This window comes from Pseudophryne corroboree, chromosome 4, assembly GCF_028390025.1.
Source record: "Pseudophryne corroboree isolate aPseCor3 chromosome 4, aPseCor3.hap2, whole genome shotgun sequence".
Lineage (NCBI taxonomy): Eukaryota > Metazoa > Chordata > Amphibia > Anura > Myobatrachidae > Pseudophryne > Pseudophryne corroboree.
In genome coordinates, this window is record NC_086447.1 from 383,911,791 (window position 1) to 383,938,702 (window position 26,912).

Below are 26,912 nucleotides of genomic sequence, written 5' to 3' on the forward strand. Positions count from 1 at the left end.
CTCGGAATCACCCCCTTTATTCAGAGTCAAATATAAATCTTTCTTGTGTCTTTCTTCAGCCACAACTTCCCTTTTTTTTAGTGAGCATGGACTTGTGACTCTCTACAAGGGGCTGAGTCACAGGTTAGAGGGGGCATCTAGTCATTGCAAAAGTACAGTAATAACGTGTTATGGTCATGCTAACATGAATTGCGGCCACAATGCATACCTCCCAACATCATGGATGCCGGGGTAGGGACTTCTCCCAGAAAAGGGGCATGGCCTCATCACAAGGGGATGTGGCTTTGCGACAATGCAGCGATTGACATGCCCCAGTATTCCGTCACCACTGGGGCATGCCCAGTGCTTTATTAGCTGCTGTCATGCCCCCATTCCCTCTGTCACCCATGAATAGACGCACAGCATTTATTCACCACTGCTCTGCCCTGCACTAAGTAGAGCAGCAACCAGCAAGTGACAGGAGCCTCCCAACTCCCCCCCCCCCCACCATGTCACACTGCAGCCCACTGGTGGGACAGCTAAAATCGGGACTGTCCGGCAAAAATTGGGACATTTGGGAGGTATGACAAAAGAAAAGCTGCATGTGCTGCTTTTTGGAACAATGTGACTTGTAGGTACTCATACCATAGTGCAAGTTGCGAGGTGATCATTATGTCCGCTGCATGCTGTGTCTGATTTGTTAAATACAGTATGTCCACAACACACCCATTAATGCAAATTAAGTTTAAGTAATAAACCTGTACTTTAAAAGCAAGATTTCATTATAATGAAGCCTTATTTGCACAAAAAAGGTATGTTTACTACTTTGGACTGGCCCACAGGGGTACAGGGGAAACCCTTACTGGGCCCCTACTGCCTGATGGCCAACCTCCTCCTCTAGGGATAAGGTTCCAGGACTATGGTGTATGTTCTACAGTACATTCTTCTCATTACTGGTACAGTATAATGCATGCATTAGCATTGTTTACTAAATATATTTATGATGGGGCACAGACCATGGTTAGCCAAACCTCAGTAGTGTCTGGCCAAACTCCCTCTGGATAGTGGCCACCCCTATACATGGGCCCCTACCACTGCTTTCCCCTGGTGGGCCCTTCACATATCTAAAAGAAAAGAAAATTTTGCGCTTATTTTAATGTTCAACTCTGAATTAGGTTCGTATGATATGTACAGTAGTAATGGGTTTGTTTGAAAACTTTTATTCAAAATTTGTGATGATAGACATATGGTAGAGTATTGAAGCCTATAAGATTACCATGATGTTAAACTCATAATGTACAGTACCATTCTATTTGGGCATCTGAGCTTTTTACAAATCATGTTTGTTTTTTTCAAAATAATTATATGTGACATTGAAAAAGACATCTGATAATGGCACATGTCATCTTTCTATGGAGGTAACAAGTAATAATGTGCTAATGCTAAATGCATGGAAAATGTAACCTAATAGTATAAATTGACCACAATAAAAAATAAATAATAGTCATTATTAGTTACAGTGACGCATTTTGTTACACAGTTTATTATTTTATGATTTGTAAGGGATTAGCGCTCCACAGTTATAGACTGTGGAGAAAGAAAGATAAGGTATATCTAAAACATGGACACATAAATAAGTTAAAAGAAATGCAGTCATGAAAAAAACATAGAAAGGGCCCTGCTTATGACAGAACTAACATTCTAACTGGAAGAAGGCATCGTGGTAATAATTAATTACATTCATACAGCAGCAATGAGTCTTAACTGATAATGATATAAAGCAGTGTACTTGTTTATATGTATAGTGTATATCCATATAATGTAACTGATTTAAATCTAATTGAAACAAGGCAAGCGATGACCCACATTTACACACACATGTAACATCATCATTAATTACAAGTACCCATAAAATTATTTGTATCCTGCTATTTTAAGTGATGTCTGGATAAGTGAAATTCAGCCAACCAGGAATGTACTAAAATGTATCAAAAATCAACATGTTCAGTAGACACGATGAAAGAGTGGATCTCAATGTGTGTTTTCACAACTGGAGCAGTTGCAGCTGCTAATGATCACATCTCAGAATCATCATATCATTAGAACCCATTAGTGTAGATAGGTCAGTTATACTGAGTATTTGAGTAAATAACTCAAAGAAAATGAAAAATACAGTAGGGTAAGATCCAAACTCACAGGTCTCATTGAGATCAGAGCAGAGACTTATTAATTTTCACTGTCTGAGCCAGCAGCTATGGATTCTTTTGGACACGTGTAAACATTGTATTTACAGGTTAAACTTTTCAAATTAAACTACTCAAATTCAACATGTGATGAACTGAACTACAGAAAAGACTGTCACTCAGTTTAATAGTACCAATGTCTTATTAAATTACAAAAAAATAGGGTTTCCTTTTTTTTCTTCTTTTTAAATATGGTCCAAACTGCTTCTTACAATCTTTCATTTGTATGACTATCGGGATTATAAATCCCAATTTGCCTAAAGCACAGCTGCATACCCAACATCAGTCTGTAAAGGTTTCATGTTCAGAAGCTTTGTAAAGATTTATAGCAGATGGTACATAGCAATAATTATGCAAGTTTACAGTGTTAGTCAACTGCCAACATTGTTTTGCACACTACAGAGTAAAATGGTGCTAATGATAATAGTGTAATAATGTACCTTCATTCCATGTATAGTTACTTCAGAAGATGTCGTGTATTCTTAGCTGTAGGCAGCTTACATTACAGTTTCTAGAGTTAAGTGGCAAATAATTAACTCTAAGGGGTAAATTTACTAAGATGGGAGTTCTATTTAAGATGGGATGTTGCCCATAGCAACCAATCCAATTCCAGGTATTATCTTCCAGAAGGTGCTAGATAAATGAAAAGTAGAATCTGATTGGTTGCTATGGGCAACATCCCATCTTAAACAGAACTCCCATCTTAGTAAATTTACCCCTATGTGTGTATAATCACACAAATCAATGGCATGTGCTATGTGGTGACAGGAAACATAGGGAACTGTATAGTGCTCTGTTCTCATACAGTACTTTGCATTATTTATCTGGGAACAATGTATTTCGGCACCATAGTGACACAATCATTACATTGTTGCCCCACAGCACTGAGGTCTTGGGTTCAATTTCAACCAAAGCCCTATGTGTGAGTAGTCGACACGTACTTCTTGTGTTTGCCTGAGTTTCCCAATGGTACTCCGGTTTCTCCCAGAAATCAAAACTACACTGGTAGGTTAATTGGTTTCTGACAAAAAAAAAATCTAAAATTAACTCCATTGCATACTGTATGCGTGTGTGTATGTTTGTGGTAATATAGATTATAGACTCCAATGGGCAGGCACTGATGTGAATAAATATTTTCTGAAAGTGCTGTTGAATATATGTGCACATTATAAATATCTGTTAATAACTAAATACAGATGGACAACAATTTATAAATGCAAAGTCATGATACAGTACATCATACTGTATCTAAGTTATCCTGGAACAAAGTTCCCAGCAGAGTTTATGGGGGCTATTGTGGGTGCCTAACTTTAACAAAGATGGTTTCCTCAGCCAGAGGCTGGATTCTAAAGGACTCGGGACAGTCATTAGAACAAACATGAGCCCTCACAAAAGACCAAGAGATCAGGTTTAAGACATTCATAAAGTATCAAAATTTAACATAGACATGCATAAAGTAATTGGTTTTCGGGCTAGTTATGTTCCGGTTGAATACATAGCAATGGCTGATTCAGAGATTCTAGAAAGCATAGAGTATGCTTCTTCAAGAACTTTTATAGATAAAGCAAGACCCGAGGTTAAAAGGCTTATGTCTTGTACAGAATGCACTGCGTTTCCAAGACCATGCTGAGTTCTCTAAAGTAATTTAGGTAAATAGATGTATGAATCATATTTCAGCAGTTTATTGAGAGTTAAATAAAAATATAGAAATAAATAGTTTTAAAATAACCCAGAAATAAAATAACCCAGCATGGTAGAAAAGATTTAGGTTTACACATACACAGCCAGAGCACAGAGACATGCTAGGAATTCTGTAGGAACCAGCTGTTTCGGCTGCATTCCCTTCTGGTCACATGTCCCTCTGAGTTACAAGATGCTCTTTTGTCATTCTGCAGAGTTCCGGATTGTGCATATAGGTGATTAAACTGCTGGTGGAGTTAAATCACTTTTACTAACTAGTATGACAGGTTGACTCTCCACAATATAATTAACCATTTGGAGGAAACTGAAAGTCACTATACACCCACTGTAGAAGTTTACTTAAAATGGTTAGTGAAAGGATGCATTTACAGTAGTAAGCTTATGTGGTGTTTCCACTGAAAGCCCACAGCTGTGTTCATGTTAAAAGATCATGACATGGGTCCCTACATAGGGAAAAAGAGATTTAACAGTATCTCAGTCGGAAAATGAAAGGAACAGAGACACACACACACACAAACACACACACACACACACACACACACACACACCCAGGCACACAGAGGTTGTCTATTGCATCTACAGGCTGCACACGAATAGCTCGTTCTAGAGATTTATTCAAAGCTTGTACAGAAAACATCACACACTTCCTCCAGCCTCTTCATTACCAGATCAGATTGCAAGGTCGCCTTCAGCATAAACCCTGTAAACTAGTATTGATCTACAATCATGTTTGTGATTTCTTCCTAAACCCACTGTAATATACAGTGCTACAATGTAGTCACATGAAGTTTCAAAGTTTCAAAGTGGAATCCAATTGCTGTATTTACTAAAATAGCTTCTCTGGATGATATATTTAGCAGACAGCAGAAACAGTGTCTTCTGTGTATCCATTAATGTACAAACATAGGCATCCTTTTAGTTATATTTTTAACATACACAGATTATAATCTGCGTAATTCTGATATGTGTAACAAGCCAAATGTCTATAGAAATTATTCTGTACATCAGTATACAACTAAAAAGCATTCCTTATAAAAGACCAATAACACAGACATGAAGAGTGTTCACTAGAAATTCTGTGTCATTATTAATAATTACATTATTGCGTTGCATTATTATGTACATAAGAAGGTAAAGGTACTGTACTGTATTAGTGGCTATGTAATAGTGTACTTAAAGTAGGTTAGACAAGTATAATATATGAGCCACTAAAAGAGCATCATACACTATACAGTTGTTGGTAAGAAATGTACAACACACCTTTAACCTACCAATTTGCGTAGCAGTTTGACCTAGATTAGGTAGTAATGTATTAAATGTATTTTCCCTGCAGTGAGAGAAAGGTATAATTTGCCTGAATCTGTACATTTGCATTTTAGCATGGCCGTCTACTCTATATGAAATGAAAAGATTTCTCAGTCATATCTGTAAAATATCAGAGAATATCCAAGAATTGAATTTAATAGAAATATCTTTATAAATCTTACATCACATATGGGAGCAAGCCCGCTGCAAATACATATGATATTAACAGGTGATGGATGACACCAAATAATAGTCAACATTTTAATGCAAGGTCAAAGAACTCCAGTCTCATATATTCCTAATCCCAGCTCAAACCTAGTTCATTTGGAAATCCCATATACTTACAACTCATCATGCACAATATATATATAACACATTGTATAAATTTAATGAACATGAAGATGCAAAAGGATGCATGGAGCCAAAATGTCCAAAGTTAAAAGCAGTTTAATAACCCCATGTTTGGCAACTGTAGGGAAAGAAAGTCAGTGCCATGGAGATACATAGCAAAGACAGGTAACACAACCATACTGTATTCTCTACAATTTTAGAACAATGCAATAATCGTCCTTCCTACACAATCTTGATGCCAAACATGTAATGATGGCATCAAATAATCAATGGTGGCCATTGGCAACTTGTTACAATGAATGTTCATCTGAAATATACATAGGGTTTTTAATTCAACTCCACAAGATTTAAATAATAAATCTACCATAATCTGAATATCTAGACTGGACAAGTAAATGAAACACAATTATACCCTATTTTATTTATTTATTTATCTAACAAACTAACTATATTATTATCCATTAAAGTGTTTTAGAGTTACCACATTCTTCATTACACGCTGTACAGATCACTAAATCAACCCTGTGCTCATTGTCTTGCTATAGGAAGGCAGTCTTGCCAGTATCTAGGCTGATCTCTTATACATTCAGTAAAAAGTAGGCTTGCTCTGTTTTAATCTACTAATGTACAATTTGAGGGCTACGACCCCAGCCATGTACAGTAGTCGCTACTTTGTTTGGCCAGCAGTACATGGAGACCTTACATACAACTATGTTATACATAAATCTTACCCTTAGCTGCAGTGATGAACCCTATGCACACAAACAGCAGATACTTCAATTTCCCCAACGCAGTCATGTCTGTATTTTCCCCACACATCCAAATGGCTTTTGCGGCGACAATTTACCGTTCCCAAGAACTGTCACTGATGAAACAGAATGAACCAAATCGCCAGAAAATCGAGTGATCCAGGTTCAAAAAGAAGAAAAAGAAGGACTGGCGGCAGCTGGAGTTGGCTTTCATGTCATAATGCAAAGCTGGGAGCCACTGCAGGGATAAGGCTGTCGGAGCTGCAGGATACTGCTGAGGGGAGACCGTGGTGCTGAAAGGACAGCGACTGAGGAGCCGGAGAGAGCAGCAGGGACAAGGGATCCAGAGCCAGGGAAGGAGGAATTGCTGGGGACGAGAGAGAGAGAGAAGGATCGCAGCAGACACACTGTATGCTACCAGCAGAAGGAGCTGGACTCAACCATCACTAAGCTCGAAGAGGGGAAAGCGACTGGAGCTGCACACAGACCTCCCCAACACCAGTCTCCTTACATCCACGTCTGCCCACCTCTGGAATACCCCACAAACTAGTCCTTTGTGCACACAGTCATATAACTGACGGGATGTCAGCTAAAGCTTGCGTTTATTCATAAATGAGCATTCACTAGCGCAACACAAATATAGTAGGTGCATGAAATAACATATGTAAGAATTAAACTTTCAGTGAACTTCCAAAAAACCCTTGCAGCCTGTAACTCCCTCTTAGGTCTGCAAGTGGCTTGTCATACATGGGAAAAGCAGAAAGGCTGCGAGAATGAGCTGTGGAATGAGCAGACACTGATTCTTTCAGCAGCTTGCTGTAACGCCGTTACTAGGTATTCTGTTGGTATGAGCTTGCATTTACAGTACTTGTCATTGTTGCATGGTTGTTGCAGTGATCTCAGCTCAGCACTAAATAGACTGTGATCAGATGATGAATTCTAATTAAAGTGATCAGGATTCTTGTGGCTCGCCACCAAGGGGACTATCTTTAAAAAAAAAAGACTATAGACCTTGAAGGGTAGCCAGGAGAACAAAGCCTTGGTACCTTATTAAGTGTCCAGATAGTTCATTTTCAGTTCTTCATCAGGACAAATTGACCCTCTGTGTGTTCAGAAGCAGAGAGCAAATGTCTCCTTGAGAAAGGATGGATTCTTATGACAGTCATCTATAATGACTCGTGAAGCCAAGGAATATCTCCTAATAAAAGCTTTCAAATATTATCCTTGTGACTTTTTCTGCAGTCTTTGAACTCTTACATGCTCTCATCATCTCAAGTACACTGAGTATTTTAAATTACGAATAATATATGACTTGGTTAAAAAAAAAGATTCCCTTCTCTGTTCTCACATATACAGTATATTGCAACATAGCTAAAAAAAAAAAAAAAAGGAAAAAGTGTACTATATCCCACCTTAAAAATGCATTCTGTTTTGTATGCATTATATATATATATATACACAGTATATGTACACACATATATATATATATATATATATATATTATAGTACAGTAATACACCATTTAATTTTGAAATAATTTATTTTGCATCAAGTTGGCAGCATAGTGACAGGGATTATAACATTGACACGTTCTTTTGCTGTGGTACAGCTACTGCAGTTTAAAAACGAAGGGGTTAATGATTCAGTATCTCCATCTTTAAGAAGCTTGTGATCAGAGGGAATACATATTCATTGTCCAAACAAGTTTCCAACTGATCTGGTAAGCTTTCGGTGCACAGACAGATCATATTCTCTATTTGAATAGGATTAATAAAGAAAATGGGTAAGAAGCTGACTTTGCTCTACGCCTGTGAGTGCCACAGAGGTGATTGCAGTCCTTAATATCTAAAAACGGGAAATGAAAACTGACGTGGAGGTGCTGCCATCTAGTGCTCTTATTTATAGCAATAGAGCACAGTAATTCGTTCTATACAGTATGTATACTTCAGTGATTCTCAAACTCGATCGACAGGACCCCAAACAGTTCACGTTTTCCAATTACAGAGCAGGTACACAGCTGCATTCATTACTCGCTGATAAAGATAAAAGATTCTGTGAGGAGACTTGGAAAACATGAACTGTTTGGGGTCCTGGGGACTGAGCTTGAGAATTTATGTTCGTCTTTTATACGCTTGCAATGTGTGCAAATGTTTCTGCTGTGTCTGGGAACAGTGATCTACTGTATTATACCAGGGGTGTAGACAGAACTTTGTGGGCCCCATAGCAACATTTTGAAGGGGCCCCGTCCCAATGCTTCTAGAGACACTTCTCTGCAACAGTTGTTAATTTTATGAACTATAATAGTGCCCTACTTCATTTTCTGATCCATAGTAGAGTCTTATTTAATGTTGTGCCCCATACTAGTGCCCTAGTATATTTTATGAATCGTAGCAGTGGTTAAGTTCACCCTATGTCACATTTTAGTGCTGCCAGTACACATTATGCAGCACAGTACCCCCAATTCACATTAAGATATATAGTGCTCCACGTTCGTATTGTGCCTCATTGCAGTGTCCTGGTTCATATTAAATAACATTAAAATGCCCTCCAGTTAATTTTATACCATACTACAATGAGCAGGTCCAAGTTTGAAAGGACCCCTATGTTCCACCCAATGGTGATAAATGCATATAACACATGCATAAGTGTACGCACAGTGGCGGGGGGTGCCTGGTGCACACAGGCACCCCCTAATATCTGGCACCCCCTGAACGTCATGCCTGTCTGTGTGCTGCTGTTGTAGCAGTGCTGCTACAGCAGCACACAAATAGTGGTGATCGGATCACCTACTGTGCATCACTGCCATGCCTGCCACACCCCCAACCGCTGCGCTGGTCAGACTCACAGCTACAGTCACAAGAGGTGGATGGCTGGCCGTGCAGTGCACCCGCCGCCATTCTCTGACTGACTCATGATATGACATGCTGATGTCACACACTGCTCCCTCCCCGCACTGCGCTGTCCTCCTGCCCGTGCTCAATCTCTCCAATGTCTAAATCCACGTGTTTGCCCCGCCATTGTCGACAGCCTGACACACGCCAGAAGCCTAGGACAAGCCTCCGCTGGAGCAGGACAGAGGACAGTGGTGGACTGACTGGACACAGGCAGCTGAGCCCTCCTGCCTAATTCAGAGTGAGTGTGTGTGTATATATATATATATATATATATATATATATACCAAAGTAAGTGAAGTGGCACTCACTATGTACACAATGTCGTCTGCTGGGGTGTCCAAATTCCAGAGAAAAACTTGCTTCCACAAGGTCCCATAATATATCCAATAGTAAAGAAGGCACTCACCAGACTAATATTGAAATGCAAAAGACGTTTATCAAATTTCACATCAGCAACTTATTCATGGTTGGTCGACGTTTCGGTCCCAGCCGGACCTTTTTCCAGACCAGTATGTGCAACGATGATTGTGACGGTTGCACATACTGGTCTGGAAAAAGGTCCGGCTGGGACCGAAACGTCGACCAACCATGAATAAGTTGCTGATGTGAAATTTGATAAACGTCTTTTGCATTTCAATATTAGTCTGGTGAGTGCCTTCTTTACTATTGGATATATATATATATATATATATATATATATATATATATATATACAGGTTGAGTATCCCTTATCCAAAATGCTTGGGATCAGAAGTGTTTTGGATATCTGATTTTTCTGTAATTTGGAATAATTGCATACCATAATGAGATATCATGGTGATGGGACCTAAGTCTAAGCACAGAATGCATTTATGTTTCATGTTTCATGTTTTTATGAAGGTCATTTTAGCCAATATTTTTAATAACTTTGTGCATTAAACAAAGTGTGTGTAAATTCACACAATTTCATTTCAGGCTGTTTACACTTGTGTTTTGTACTCTGAAGAAGGAAGTAAATTTCCGAAATGTCAGTACTGTACTTGTGGTTGTGCAGTGTGTCTCTTTATGAGAAATCCCCTGAGTGCCACCTCTCGCAGCAACACATTGTTTATTCCTTTTGGATGACACCAGGGCTGTGCCGGGTGCCGGGCTTGCATAACATTTGTATATACAGTATATATATATATATATATATATATATGGACCAGATGCACAACGATGGGCATTGTAAGGGGCACGACTACTGTGTGGGCATTGGGTAAGGGGCATGACTACTATGGGCATTGTAGAAGGGGCATGACTACAGCGGGCATTGTATAAGGTGCACGACTATTGTGTGGGCATTGTGTAAGGGGCATGACTACTGTGTAGGCAGTGTAAGGGGCACGACTACTGTGTGGGCATTGTGTAAGAGGCACGACTACTGTGTGGGCATTGTGTAAGAGGGACGACTACTGTATGGGCATTGTGTAAGAGGGACGACTACTGTGTGGGCATTGTGTAAGGGGCATGACTACTGTGTGGGCATTGTGTAAGGGGGACGACTACTGTGTGGGCATTGTGTAAGGGGCATGACTACTGTGTGGGCATTATGTAAGAGGCACGACTACTGTACGGGCATTATGTAAGGGGAACGGCTGCAGTGGGCATTGTGTAAGGGGAACGGCTGCAGTGGGCATTGTGTAAGGGGCACGACTACTATGTGGGCATTATGTAAGGGGCACTTCTACTATGGGGATTTTGTAAGAGGCAAGACTACTGTGTGGGCATTATATAAGGGGCACAACTACTGTGTGGGCATTGTTTAAGGGGTACAGCTACAGTGGGCATTGTGTAAGGCAGCAAAACTGCAGTGGGAATTGTGTAAGGGGCACTCCTACTATGGGCATTTTATAAGAGGGTCTCCTACTATGGGCATTGTATAAGGGGCACAACTACAGTGGGTATTGTGTAAGGGCATGACTACAGTGTGGGCATTGTATAAGGGGCATGACTACTGTGTGGGCATTATGTAGGAGTCATGACTACTGTGTGGGCATTGTGTAAGTGGCATGACTACAGTGGGAATTGTTTAAGGGGAACGACTACAGTGGGAATTGTGTAAGGGGAACGACTACAGTGGGCATTATGTAACGGTCACAACTGCAGCAGGCTTTGTATAAGGGGCAAAACTACTATGTGGGCATTGTGTAAGGGGCACAACTACAGTGGGCATTCTGTAAGGGGCACTACTACTATGGGAACTCATAAGGGGCACTGATACTATGGGCATTGTGTAAGAGGCACAACTAGTGTGTGCACATTGTGTCAGGGGCACAAGTACTGTGAGCATTGTGTAAGGGGCACTACTACTGTGGGCATTGTGTGAGGGCCACAACTGCTGTGGGCATTGTGTAAGGGGCACAACTGCTGTGCGCATTGTGTAAGGGGCAATACTACTGTGGGCATTTTGTGTAAGTGGCACTAGACACAGAATGAAGGGAGTTGGAGGCTAAAAGACACAGTGAAGGGGGAAGGCTGAAAGACACAGAGTGAAGGATTGGAGGCTGAGAGACATAGAATGAAGGTGGACAGGCTGAGAGACACAGATTGAAGGGGGCAGGCTGAGAGAATGAAAGGTGGGATGCTGAGAAGCACAGAGTGACAGGAGGAGACTTAGAGACACAAAGTGTGGTGAATTGTGAGAGATGCATGACAGGGAGATGCAGGCGGAAGACGATGGTGTGGATAAGAGACCACACAGGGAGGGGATAATGGTATGGCTGAAAGATGCTGCAGGGAGGGGAGGAGATGGTGTGGCAGACAGATGCAGGCGGGAGATGAGGGTGTGGCTGAAAGACACAGGGAGGAAATTATGGTGTGGCTGAGAGACGCAGAGGGCAGGAGGTGACACAAGTCTGGTTGAATCTCTGTTGCATGATGATGATCTTGGTTATATTCCTACACCAACAGGCATCTTCTGGACCATGTAATTTCCTTCATGAATAGTGATTACCAAATGAAGACATAGGGAAGACATTTTTTCAGAGGTTCCCCATTGTGAGCAACCACCATATAGGTAAGGTGCATATGGAATGGAAATTAATACTCCTAGAGTGATGAGAAACAGGTATTGTGTCATATTGACACCCCCCCCCCATTTGCAGTGGCCACGCCCCTTGTGTTATGTGATTTATATTGCTTTGAGTGCCAGTAGGCAGTGCTAGACACGCCCAATAGGCGGTGCTAGACATGCCCCTCTGAGGGTGTACCCCCTAATAAAATGTTCTGTGCACTCCTATGTACACATGTAACTTTGACAGAGAATGTGGGCCCCTCCCAGCTCTGGGCCACATAGCAGCTGCACTGCCTGAATCTATGGTATCTATGCCCTTGTATTATACTACATTTTGGGGGTCATTCTGAGTTGATCGTAGCCCTACAAAATTTTGCAGGGCTATGATCATGACAATAGACATGTGGGGGGGGGGGGACCCAGCACAGGTCTATCCTGCCCCGCATGTCAGTGCCGGCCCCCTCGCAGAAGTGCACTTTAGGAGTAGCTCACGGCCAGCGCAGCTTTATCATGCTGGCCAGGAGCTACTCGTCGCTCCCTGGCCCGCAGTGGCTGCGTGTGACATCATGCAGCCGCTGTGGCCCACCCCCAACATGGTCCATTCACGCCTGCATTGGCCGGTCCACGCCCATGAAACAGCGGCCAAACGCCGCCGTTCCTTCCCCCGCCCATCAACCACCTCTGCCTGTCAATCAGGCAGAGGCGATGGTAGCTCAGCGACGACCTTCTGCACTGCGGCACCGGCGCATTCACAGTTCTGACCCGATTGCTGCACTGTGATAAACTGCAGCTTGCGATCGGGTCAGAATGACCCCCACGGTAAATATACAGTGCATCTGGAAAGTGTTCACAGCGCTTCATTTTTAAATTCATTTTTCCCCTCAAAATTATACACACAATATCCCATAATTACTAGAAAAAAACTTATTTTTTTCACATTTATTCAAAATAAAAAAACTAAGAAATCACATATACATAAGTATTTACAGCCTTTGCCACAAAGCTCAAAATTGAGCTCAGGTGCATCCTGTTTCCACTGATCATCCTTGAGATGTTCCTACAGCTTAACTGGAGTCCACCTGTGGTAAGTTCAGTTGATTGGACATGATTTGGAAAGGCACACACCTGTCTATATAAGGTCCCACACTTGACAGTGCATGTCTGAGCACAAACCAAGCATAAAGTAAAGGGAATTGTGTGTAGACCTCTGAGACAGGATTGTCTTGAGGCACAAATCTGGGGAAGGGTACAGAAAAATATCTGCTGCTTAGGAGGTACCAATGAGCACAGTGGCCTCCATCATCCGTAAATGGAAGAAGTTCGGAACCACTAGACTCTTCCTAGAAATGGCCGGCCATCTAAACTGAGTAATCGGGGGACAAATAACCTGATGGTCACTCTTTCAGAGCTACAGCATTCCTCTGTTGAGAGAGGAGTACCTTCCAGAAGAACAACAATCTCTGCAGTAATCCACCAATCAGGCCAGTATTGTAGAGTGGCCAGATGGAAGCCACTAATTAGTAAAAAGCACATGGCAGCCCACCTGGAGTTTGCCAAAATGCACCTGAAGGACTTTCAGACCATGATAAACAAAATTCTCTGGTCTGATGAGACAAAGATTAAACTCATTGGCGTGAATGCTAGCATCATGTTTGAAGGAAACCAGGCCAATAGCATCATTACAGTGAAGCATGTTGCCAAATGTGTACCAACAAAGTATTGAGCAAAGGCACATGCAATTTCTTAGTTTTTTCTATTTTTAATAAATTTGAAAAAATATCAAAAAAACTTTTTTCACATTGTCATGATGTGGTATTGTGTGTAGAATTTTGAGGGAAAAAATAATTTATTCCATTTTGGAATAAGGCTGTCACATAACAAAATGTGAAAAAGTGAAGCACTGTGAATACTTTCCGGATACACTATATAAATCAAGAGAAAACAGGATTTTTATATTTCAGAAGTTGAGAATTAAAGGGACTCCAATGAAGATTTAATTTATTTATATTGTAGTCAGCACCAGCAGCGGATTACCACAAAGCAATGTAAGTGGCTGCTTAGGGCCCTATGGGTTCCATAGGGCCCTGCTGGTCCTAGGGGGCCTGCCGACAAGGCTATATGAAGGGCATTTCTGGCAGACTATGAGCTCCACCAGAATTTTCTGTGAGCTTGGCCGGCTGACTACTGTAGGCAGGCTGTCAGCGATTAGACAGGAGTTGGGTGCCAGCTCCAGTACACGCCTGTCTCTCCAGTTCTGCAGTATTGTACATGTGACCCATCATGATACACATGTCAGAAGTGCAGAGAGAAGAGCCAGGATGCACACAGAGAAAAACATGAGGTCTTTCAGTGTATTTTATTACAGTTTTTTTTTTTTATAAAATCCACATACTTTAAATTCCAATCAGGCATGGGGTGGATGGACAGTGTTATTTTAAGTACAGTGTATAACATCCACCTGTTACAACCATGGCTGGGGGTGAGGTACACACTGACTGGTGATATATCAATATGCTATTATACTCTATTTTAAGTACTACCATGTACAGTAGAAGCATGCTGCAATCAATGAGGCACTGATATATAATTAATACAGTCAACTGACTGAGGGGTGTAATAATGGGTATTATAAGGGATAGAGGATCTGCTAGGCTGCTACAATCAGTAAAGGGTGAGGAGAAAAGGCACCAGTGTAGGACTGGGGCATGGTGGACCCACCGGGGGAATGCTGTGGTAGAGGCCATATTTAGGGGTGGGGCCAGCCACCACAAAGGCTTGGCTAACCATTAGAGATTACATGGCCTGGGCCCCCTGAGATAGATTTATATATATAAATACATATATATATATATTTATATATTTATTTACATGTATATCTGTCTCTACCTGTCTCTATGAATATATATATACTGTATATATACAGTGGAAGGTTGGCAAAGCTGGGAGCTATTATCGCAGTGTGAAACACGATGGATTGTCCGGCTTAACACCATCGCCCCGCACGGACTTAATGAAAAAGTAGTATGGAGCATTTTCTTGTAATGTTTTCTTGCAGTGGCTTAACCTTTTGAGTGCAGTGTATACTGTATCCTTATACACGTAGAGTTTAGCCTAGCTTAGGGCTGCTTGTTGTGTCCATTTATGTTCCAATATTAGCCTACGTTTGCTTTCAGTTTTGACTGCATTTAGTGCAGCACTTTGTAGCCAATTTTCATTGTTCAATATGGCTTTGAGCAGATGTAGGACTGTAGGGACCTGAGTACAATATGTGCCTTTTGAGTATGTTCCCATTGTATGCAATATACAGTTTGTTTTTAATTCACTATATCACGTTGGAAACGTTATTTTGTTTCCCTTACAGATGTACGTGTCACTTTTGTATTTGTCACAGTTTACATGCACATTGCACTTTATTGTTATTACACTCCCCATCTGCTTCTGTGAGCGGCGCTGGGCTGAGCGCATCTGGTTGCCAGGCGACGGCCATGACATCTCGCGAGATGTGCCGGACTGGGTTTTGCCTGGTTGCCTGGCGACGGTCACGTCATCACCCGCGGCCGGCCGCCGGGACCGCCGGGACCGCCGGGTCCCGCCCTCCGCCCTCGTTTGACAGCAGTGGCGTGTGTAAGTATTTAAGGTGAGAATTGTTTTAACACTGTTTGCTTCACCATGTGTCCTTGAAAAAAACACCCGCCGCGGTGTTGAAACGTTGGACCCTCATGTTGTTTTTCACATAAAGATTTTTCTCTTTTACCCAAATCCGTGGAGTGCCGCCTGATTTTGTGACACGGGGACAGTGGACATCTGTCTCCCAGCTTCGCCAACCTTCCACTGTGTACATTTGAAGGAGGGCACCCCGGTACTAAGTTGCGATCACTGAGTGCCAGCTATACCACACAATATACTGTATATATATATATATATATATATATATATATACACACACACATACTAGTGATGAGCAAGTTTGGTTCCTCGGAATCCGAACCCCCCCGAACTTCACCCATTTTACACGGGTCCGAGGCATACTCAGATTCTCCCATATGGCTCGGTTAACCCGAGCGCGCCCGAACGTCATCATCCCGCTGTCGGATTCTCGCGAGATTCGGATTCTATATAAGCAGCCGCGCATCGCCGCCATTTTCACTTGTGCATTGGAAATGTTAGGGAGAGGACGTGGCTGGCGTCCTCTCCGTTTATTGTTGAACTTGATTGTGCTTTATTGCTTAATTATGGGGAAGACTGGGGAGCAGCTGTATAATGTAGGAGGTGTACAGTGCAGAGTTTTGCTGATCAGTGACCACCAGTTTTATCCATTCTCTGCCTGAAAAAAACGCTCCTTATCTGTGCTCAGTGTGCTGCATATATCTGTGCTCACACTGCTTAATTGTGGGGACTGGGGAGCAGCTGTATTATATAGGAGGAGTACAGTGCAGAGTTTTGCTGACAGTGACCACCAGTATACGTTGTCTGCCTGAAAAAAACGCTCCTTATCTGTGCTCAGTGTGCTGCATATATCTGATCTGTGCTCACACTGCTTACTTGTGGGGACTGGGAAGCAGCTGTATTATATAGGAGGAATACAGTGCAGAGTTTTGCTGACAGTGACCACCAGTATACGTTGTCTGCCTGAAAAACACTCCATATCTGTGCTCAGTGTGCTGCATATATCTGTGCTCACACTGCTTTATTGTGGGCACTGGGGACCACCAGTATATTATATAGGAGAAGTACAGTGCAGAGTTTTGCTGACCAGTGACCACCAGTATACGTTGTCTGCCTGAAAAACACTCCATATCTGTGCTGCATTGTAGTATATAGTAGGAGTACAGTGCATAATTTTGCTGAACACCAGTATATAATATATAGGAGTACAGTACAGAAGGCCACTGCTGTACCTACCTCTGTGTCGTCAAGTATACTATCCATCCATACCTGTGGTGCATTTCAGTTTTGCACAGTTTGCCGACCACCAGTATATAATATATATAGCAGTACGGTACAGTAGGCCACTGCTGTTCCTACCTCTGTGTCGTCAAGTATACTATCCATCCATACCTGTGGTGCATTTCAGTTTTGCACAGTTTACTGACCACCAGTATATAATATATATAGCAGTACGGTACAGTAGGCCACTGCTGTACCTACCTCTGTGTCGTCAAGTATACTATCCATCCATACCTGTGGTTCCTTTCAGTTGTGCGCAGTATATATAGTAGTAGGCCATTGCTATTGATACTGGCATATAATTCCACACATTAAAAAATGGAGAACAAAAATGTGGAGGTTAAAATAGGGAAAGATCAAGATCCACTTCCACCTCGTGCTGAAGCTGCTGCCACTAGTCATGGCCGAGATGATGAAATGCCATCAACGTCGTCTGCCAAGGCCGATGCCCAATGTCATAGTAGAGAGCATGTAAAATCCAAAAAACAAAAGTACAGTAAAATGACCCAAAAATCAAAATTGAAAGCGTCTGATGAGAAGCGTAAACTTGCCAATATGCCATTTACAACATGGAGTGGCAAGGAACGGCTGAGGCCCTGGCCTATGTTCATGGCTAGTGGTTCAGATTCACATGAGGATGGAAGCACTCATCCTCTTGCTAGAAAAATGAAAAGACTTAAGCTGGCAAAAGCACAGCAAAGAACTGTGCGTTCTTCTAAATCACAAATCCCCAAGGAGATTCCAATCGATGCCTGACCTTCCCAACACTGGACGGGGAGAGCTTGCACCTTCCACCATTTGCACGCCCCCTGCAAGTGCTGGAAGGAGCACCCGCAGTCCAGTTCCTGATAGTCAAATTGAAGATGTCACTTTTGAAGTACACCAGGATGAGGATATGGGTGTTGCTGGCGCTGGGTCAGAAATTGACAAGGAGGATTCTGATGGTGAGGTGGTTTGTTTAAGTCAGGCACCCGGGGAGACACCTGTTGTCCGTGGGACGAATATGGCCATTGACATGCCTGGTCAAAATACAAAAAAAATCAGCTCTTCAGTGTGGAATTATTTCAACACAAATGCGGACAACAGGTGTCAAGCCGTGTGTTGCCTTTGTCAAGCTGTAATAAGTAGGGGTAAGGACGTTAACCACCTAGGAAAATCTTCCCTTATACGTCACCTGGACAGCATTCATCAGAAGTCAGTGACAAGTTCAAAAACTTTGGGTGACAGTGGAAGGAGTCCACTGACAACTAAATCCCTTCCTCTTGTTACCAAGCTCCTGCAAACCACACCACCAACTCCCTCAGTTTAAATTTCCTCCTTACCCAGGAAAGCCAATAGTCCTGCAGGCCATGTCACTGTCAAGTCTGACGAGTCCTCTCCTGCCTGGGATTCCTCCGATGCATCCTTGAGTGTAACGCCTACTGCTGCTGGCGCTGCAGTTGTTGCTGCTGGGAGTCGATCGTCATCCCAGAGGGGAAGTCGGAAGACCACTTGTACTACTTCCAGTAAGCAATTGACTGTCCAACAGTCCTTTGTGAGGAAGATGAAATATCACAGCAGTCATCCTGCTGCAAAGCAGATAACTCAGGCCTTGGCAGCCTGGGTGGTGAGAAACGTGGTTCCGTTATCCACCGTTAATTCAGAGGCAACTAGAGACTTGATTGAGGTACTGTGTCCCCGGTACCAAATACCATCTAGGTTCCATTTCTCTAGGCAGGCGATACCGAAAATATACACAGACCTCAGAAAAAGAGTCACCAGTGTCCTAAAAAATGCAGTTGTACCCAATGTCCACTTAACCACAGACATGTGGACAAGTGGAGCAGGGCAGACTCAGGACTATATGACTGTGACAGCCCACTGGGTAGATGTATTGCCTCCCGCAGCAAGAACAGCAGCGGCGGCACCAGTAGCAGCATCTCGCAAACGCCAACTCGTTCCTAGGCAGGCTACGCTTTGTATCATCGCTTTCCATAAGAGGCACACAGCTGACAACCTCTTACGGAAACTGAGGAACATCATCGCAGAATGGCTAACCCCAATTGGACTCTCCTGGGGATTTGTGACATCGGACAATGCCACCAATATTGTGCGTGCATTACATCTGGGCAAATTCCAGCACGTCCCATGTTTTGCACATACATTGAATTTGGTGGTGCATAATTATTTAAAAAACGACAGAGGCGTGCAAGAGATGCTGTCGGTGGCCCGAAGAATTGCGGGCCACTTTCGGCATTCAGCCACCGCGTGCCGAAGACTGGAGCACCACCAAACATTCCTGAACCTGCCCTGCCATTATCTGAAGCAAGAGGTGGTAACGAGGTGGAATTCAACCCTCTATATGCTTCAGAGGATGGAGGAGCAGCAAAAGGCCATTCAAGCCTATACATCTGCCCACGATATAGGCAAAGGAGGGGGAATGCACCTGACTCAAGCGCAGTGGAGAATGATTTCAACGTTGTGCAAGGTTCTGCAACCCTTTGAACTTGCCACACGTGAAGTCAGTTCAGACACTGCCAGCCTGAGTCAGGTCATTCCCCTCATCAGGCTTTTGCAGAATAAGCTGGAGACATTGAAGGAGGAGCTAAAACAGAGCGATTCCGCTAGGCATGTGGGACTTGTGGATGGAGCCCTTAATTCGCTTAACCAGGATTCACGGGTGGACAATCTGTTGAAATCAGAGCACTACATTTTGGCCACCGTGCTCGATCCTAGGTTTAAAGCCTACATTGTATCTCTCTTTCCGGCAGACACAAGTCTGCAGAGGTTCAAAGACCTGCTGGTGAGAAAATTGTCAAGTCAAGCGGAACGTGACCCGTCAACATCTCCTCCTTCACATTCTCCCGCAACTGGGGGTGCGAGGAAAAGGCTAAGAAGTCTGAGCCCACCCGCTGGCGGTGATGCAGGGCAGTCTGGAGCGAGTGCTGACATCTGGTCCGGACTGAAGGACCTGCCAACGATTACTGACATGTCGTCTACTGTCACTTCATATGATTCTCTCACCATTGAAAGAATGGTGGAGGATTATATGAGTGACCGCATCCAAGTAGGCACGTCAGACAGTCCGTACGTATACTGGCAGGAAAAAGAGGCAATTTGGAGGCCCTTGCAGAAACTGGCTTTATTCTACCTAAGTTGCCCTCCCTCCAGTGTGTACTCCGAAAGAGTGTTTAGTGCAGCCGCTCACCTTGTCAGCAATCGGCGTACGAGGTTACTTCCAGAAAATGTGGAGAAGATGATGTTCATCAAAATGAATTATAATAAATTCCTCCGTGGAGACATTCACCAGCAGCAATTGCCTTTAGAAAGTACACAGGGACCTGAGATGGTGGATTCCAGTGGGGACGAATTAATAATCTGTGAGGAGGGGGATGTACATAGTGAAAGGGGTGAGGAATCGGAGGATGATGATGAGGTGGACATCTTGCCTTTGTAGAGCCAGTTTGTGCAAGGAGAGATTGATTGCTTCTTTTTTTGGTGGGGGCCCAAACCAACCAGTCATTTCAGTCACAGTCGTGTGGCAGACCCTGTCGCTGAAATGATGGGTTCGTTAAAGTGTGCATATCCTGTTTATACAACATAAGGGTGGGTGGGAGGGCCCAAGGACAATTCCATCTTGCACCTCTTTTTTCTTTCATTTTTCTTTGCATCATGTGCTGTTTGGAGACAATTTTTTTAAGTGCCATCCTGCCTGACACTGCAGTGCCACTCCTAGATGGGCCAGGTGTTTGTGTCGGCCACTTGTGTCGCTTAGCTTAGTCACACAGCGACCTTGGTGCGCCTCTTTTTTTCTTTGCATCATGTGCTGTTTGGGGACAATTTTTTTGAAGTGCCATCCTGCCTAAAACTGCAGTGCCACTCCTAGATGGGCCAGGTGTTTGTGTCGGCCACTTGGGTCGCTTAGCTTAGCCATACAGCGACCTTGGTGCAAATTTTAGGACTAAAAATAATATTTTGAGGTGTGAGGTGTTCAGAATAGACTGAAAATGAGTGGAAATTATGGTTATTGAGGTTAATAATACTATGGGATCAAAATGACCCCCAAATGCTATGATTTAAGCTGTTTTTGAGGTTTTTTTGTAAAAAAAAAAACGAATCCAAAACACACCCGAATCCGACAAAAAATTTTCAGGGAGGTTTTGCCAAAACGCGTCCGAATCCAAAACACGGCTGCGGAACCGAATCCAAAACCAAAACACAAAACCCAAAAAATGTCCGGTGCACATCACTAATACATACATAGATAGAGTCAACCTGCCAATATGTGAAAATCAATAAGCCACAAAAGTGTGTTTATTGTTTTTTAGTAACATCTGCATGATTTCCATCACCAACAATGGTATGGTGATGGCAAAGGCATTAGGTGATTTTATTTACATTATATGCTTTCATACTTACCAATGTTCAATGCAATGCTGGGCATACACGCTAAAATTATCTGGTCGATCCACCTAATATCGATGGATTGGCCAGATAATTGCAGCATGTATGTGTGCGAATGATCTGGTAATATTGGTCAGTCGGACATGCCGGATTGTCCAGAATGTGCATCCATTTTCGATATCTTGAAAGTGGAAGGTTGGCTGCATTGGGCAGTTTATGCTCTGCTGCAGCTAACTGACAGACATTTCCCCTGTTCCTTCACATGGGAAGGAATGGGGAATGGTCTTCTGGTGGAGTGTGCTGATATCATGTTAAAGATCTCACAGTGTATTACCCATGATATCAGAACACTCCACCCCCAGGGAGGAGACAATTTCCCATTCCTTTCCATGTGAAGGAACAAGGGAAATGTCTGTCAGTCGGCCACCGCAGAAGCCGACAGCGGCTGCCAGATAAAATGTCTGTAGGTCTGAAAGGCATTTTATCTGATGTGTATGTCCCGCTTGAGGGGCCAATATATCAACACCCGCATATAAGGATGCAAATGGGATGTGATAAAATCAACCCAAATCGCAATGCGATAACTGATTACATTGCATGGATGTATCAAATATCGCATGCAGGGACAGAGCCTGAGAGAAAGCTATGTCCCTGTGATGCCTCTCCACAGCCTTATAGAGGTATTTTACATGAAAAAATACCCTGAGTGTGTGCTGTTCATGCACCGGTGCCGTTATCGACGCTACCGTCATCGCTGGGCACCCCCCTATTGCAAAGACCCTACGCTGCGACACCTTTGAGAGGCGCTATTGGGAATGGAGTTAACCAATTCCCTATTCCATATATCATATACTAACCTAGTTTAGCATCCACCCAGTAAATCATTCAATTAGAAAGTCAAAAACATAAAGAATTTTTCATTTATTTTCCAAAAAATCAATACATTTTAAAACTTTCAGAACAAAGGCAGCAGTATTCCCACAGATGACAAAGAGAATAGGTATCACATTTATGCCAATGACATTGAAATTACAGAAGTCAATTTCAGGTGAGTGAGAATGTCCTGGTTTTGTGGGTACTGCATACCAAAACCCTATGCTGCCTGAGCTGGAGGAGATCCATGTCTTCCACTGACTGATAATCTTATTTATGTTTTTAGCCTATGAAAAATTGAGGCTGCAGAGATATATCCTTTAATTTTCTGAGTGAATTGATCCTGAATTAGTTCAGTTTTTATACTCATTCTCATTATTCCTGGAGAATTTCAACCGTCATTTGCACGAAGTATCTCATTAGTTCCAACTAATTGGTTTATTTTGATATCTAATCCATTACCCCACACCAAATGGGAGTCATTATAATCTTAAAGCCTATAAAAATTGAGGCTGCAAAATATATATCCCCTAATCATATTTTCTGAGTGAATTGACCCTCAAATGGTTCACTTTATATTCTTATTCTTTTTTTTCTTGGAGAATTCCAACCATCATTTGGACGAAGTATCTCATTAGTTCCAACTAATTGGTTTATATTGATATTTAATCCATTATCTCATGCCAAATGGGAGTTATTATAAATGTATAAAAGTCTATACCTGATGTGAGAATTCTATAGTCTTACACTGTCTGCTTCATCTACCCCTGAGGAAGTTCGTTTGGATGAAGCATGTTGGGTTTTGGTACGCAGTACCCACAAAAACCAGGAGATTCTCACCCACCTAAAATTTACTTCTGAAATCGCAATGTTATTGGTGTAAATGTGATACTTATTTTCTTTGTCATCTGTTGGATTACTGCTGCTTTTTAAAATGTTGAATTGATTTTATGGAAAATAAATAAAAAATACTTTATATTTTTGACTTTCTAATTGGATGATTTACTGGGTGGATACTAAACTAGTTTGGTATATGATATATTGAATTGGGAATTGGCTAACTCCATTTCCAATAGCACCCTCTCAAACTCTATTTCTCTATGTCTACCATTTGGTTCTTGCTAACAAGGAACCTTTTTTAGAGGTGCTGCTCATCTGATATTGGCAAAAGATAAGGACATTTCTTTTTGGTTGATATATATATATATATATATATATATATATATATAAATTATATCAAACAACATGTACAGGCGGCACTCATAAGGACTTGAAGTATTAGAAAGAAGACATGCTGCGGCAACAGGTGTACGCTTTTAACGTTTTGGAATTTTAATCCGTCATCAGAGAACACAGAGACACACAAAGTCACTTACCTAAATAGCTTCATAGACCCAGAGAGACACCCATGATGCGGCGAGTTCCGAACGGGGATGGTGCGCTGACGTCATCATGGTGCGTCCCACTCTGCCCTGCGTGCCGCTTCCTCTCTGGTTGCTATAGTGATAGAAAACACTATGCATAAAGATGAGAGTAGGGCTGAGGGAAACAGAGCAAGGGCATTAAACAAAGATATCATATTAAACAATAATAAAAGAGTTTAAACGTCTAAAAAATAATAAAGCCTAGGAGTCTAATCTTTGGTTATATAAACAACCAATCATGACAGTTCGCACACTAGAAATACCATTATAGAGAGAAGCATACCATAGAACTATACCATGGGATTATTTAATACCAAATGATAAAGAGCTAGACTAGAGCCATAAATACTTATAATAAATCATCAGCACAAAGGGTAACTCAGAGGAAACAATTAAGGGGAAGATATTCATCGAGTCCCATGGGTTGGACGGTATTCAAGGAAAAGATCCATTTTGCCTCCATGCGCAGCAACTTATTCTTCCGGTCCCCCCACGTATAGAGCAAGGAGCTTGATCGATCATCTTATAACGTAAAGTCACCAGTGAGTACATACAGTCTCTAAAATGCTTTGCCACTGGTTGGCCACAGGGCTTGCCCTCCAAAACCTGATGAATCACACTATGGTGTGCAGCAATTCTTTCCTTGAATTAACATGAAGTCTGGCCTACACATAAAGAGCCACACGGGCAGCGGATCATGTAAACTATGAACCTACTGCTACATGTATGAACTTTATTAATTTTAAGAATTCTCACAGAATGAGGATGGGCAAAGGTACTTCCAGGTACCCACAAGTAGTGCACCCTGTGCACCTGTAATTCCCAGGTTGTAAGGTGTTAGCATGCATAAAACGGGGAATTGAGACAAGGGACGAGTATGTAATTCTGGCGCTGTACAAATCATTGGTACGTCCGCACCTGGAATAGTGTGTTCAGTTTTGGGCACCACGGTATAAGAAAGATATCGGTGAACTCGAAAGGGTTCAAAGGCAAGCTACTAAATTGATTAAGAGGCTAGAGGGACTGGATTATGAGGAAAGTCTTACTAGGTTGATCATGTATACACTGGAAAAGAGGCATCAAAGAGGAGACATTATTAATGTCTTTAAATATGTAAAGGGGCACTACAAAGAGTTACTGTATCAGAGGAATTATTTATTAAAAGAACTCTGTTTAGGACACGTGGGCACTCTCTGAGGCTGGAGCAGAGAAAATTCCACACGCAACGGAGGAAAGGGTTCTTCACTGTTAGGGCATTAAGGATTTGGAATTCCCTGCCAGGAAAGGTGGTAATGGTGGACACTGTAAATGCATTTAAAAGGGATTGGATGAATTTCTGATTGAAATGATATCCAAGGTCACAACATTTAAAATATTGATGTTGTTAATCCAGGTGTTACATGATTTGTAGTTGTTAACTAGTCATAAAACATTCTTCAACAGGTACATTAAAATCAACTCAACTTAATACAGATTGAACGCAATGGGCATTTTGCCTCTTTTCAACCTCAAATACTATGTTACTACGTTACTATGTTAACTCAAAAGCAGGCTAAGACTGGGAACACAGGTCTTCAGTAGGGATCCATTCAATTTGCCAGCTGTTGGGGTACTGGCGGTCAGGAAACCGATGCCGGAATCCCAACAGCCGGCAATGCTCCAGCCGGAATCTCAACAAAACAGGACTATTCTCACTCGAGGGTGTCCACAACACCCATAGAGTGGGAGTCACCAAGCCTGCAGTGTGGCGAGCGCAGGAAGCCCACAAGGGGACTCTTTGCACTCGCCCCACTGCCGGCATTCTGGCGGGTGGGATACTACTCTCAGGATATGAACAGCCAGCATCACGCCCGTCAGTAAATCGTATGTATTCCTTTCAGTAGGAGGGTCTTGTGTGTTTTCTCCTTTTTTGTTTTCCTTTGTTCCCTATGCTTTTATTTACATTAATTTTTTCAATTTTTGCTATTTCACTACGCACTCTGGTCTCCTTACACAGACTTGCATAACAGTTCTCTTGGTTTACTTGCTTGGTACTGAAATTTGATTAATAATTTCTGCATGCTGGAGAATAAGGCTAATCATCATAGCGTATATAACATTAAGATGCCAATAAACTATCAAAAGTGTCATACAGTATAGCATTTTAAGAGGCAGTCCTTCTGGCACCCAGGCTAAATGTGCAATATTTCAACCACCCCATGCCAAAAAGCCTTGGCTAACTTTTACTACAACAGTAGATCAGGAGCATTAAGTCCCTGTTTTAGTAAAAAAGAGCCCAGTCTGGTCAGTGCAGAGCTGATTCCTCTATGTAGCTATGGGGAAAAAAAACACTACACCATTCACGGCCTGTCAGCTGCATAGAAAAGCAAATGTCTCTTCCTAGTCCATTTGGTCCTGCTCATGTTACCAAAATAGTACTACAAAATAAGTAGATGATCTTTAAATGAAAAAAGTAACTCTCCAAATCCCATGTTCACAACTTTACTAAATAAAAAACATAAAAACTCATATTTTCATCTTTCTTGAGAAATCACCATCCAAATTGAAAATATGAAAATGCACAAATCCTAATAAAACAACAGAGACAAAATGATAAGAGCTTCCTTTCACTAACTTTACAATCATGAATGTACAGTATTCTGATGTGGTTCATTTGTGATATGGTGACGGGTAAAGGGAAGTCTCAATTATTACTATCTATACATTATCTATTTCCAACAAACAAGGAAATAGTTCCTGCGCACTGAACAGAAGGGTATCTGACACTCTAAATTAGGTGTCTCTGGACATTAGAGCCCAAATACTGATGTATCTCAATCAGAAAGAAACAGATAAAACGATCCCAATGGAGTCAATTAGGGTAGCAGTCAAAATAAAATGTCAGTGATTTCATAAAAGTCTCTTATCTGGTCTCCTCATGAATCTTCCAAACAATGCAAATGGCCAATGACGATAAACTTGTAACCAGTCGTCCCACTCTTTATCAGTTCTCTGTCAGTGTCCTTAATTCATTTACATGAAAGACAAGT

At 42.1% G+C, this 26,912-nt stretch overlaps 1 protein-coding gene across 1 annotated transcript in view; it reads right to left on the bottom strand.

Annotated features, from left to right (window-relative positions):
• The window catches only part of CSMD1 (CUB and Sushi multiple domains 1), a 2,470,978-nt gene extending 2,464,132 nt beyond the window's left edge, over nt 1-6,846 (bottom strand). Inside the window, 1 exon segment of the mRNA XM_063916678.1 lies at nt 6,311-6,846. Coding sequence (XP_063772748.1) covers nt 6,311-6,398 — 88 coding nt within the window. The 5' untranslated portion in view covers nt 6,399-6,846.
• Between the last annotated feature and the right edge of the window lie 20,066 nt (nt 6,847-26,912).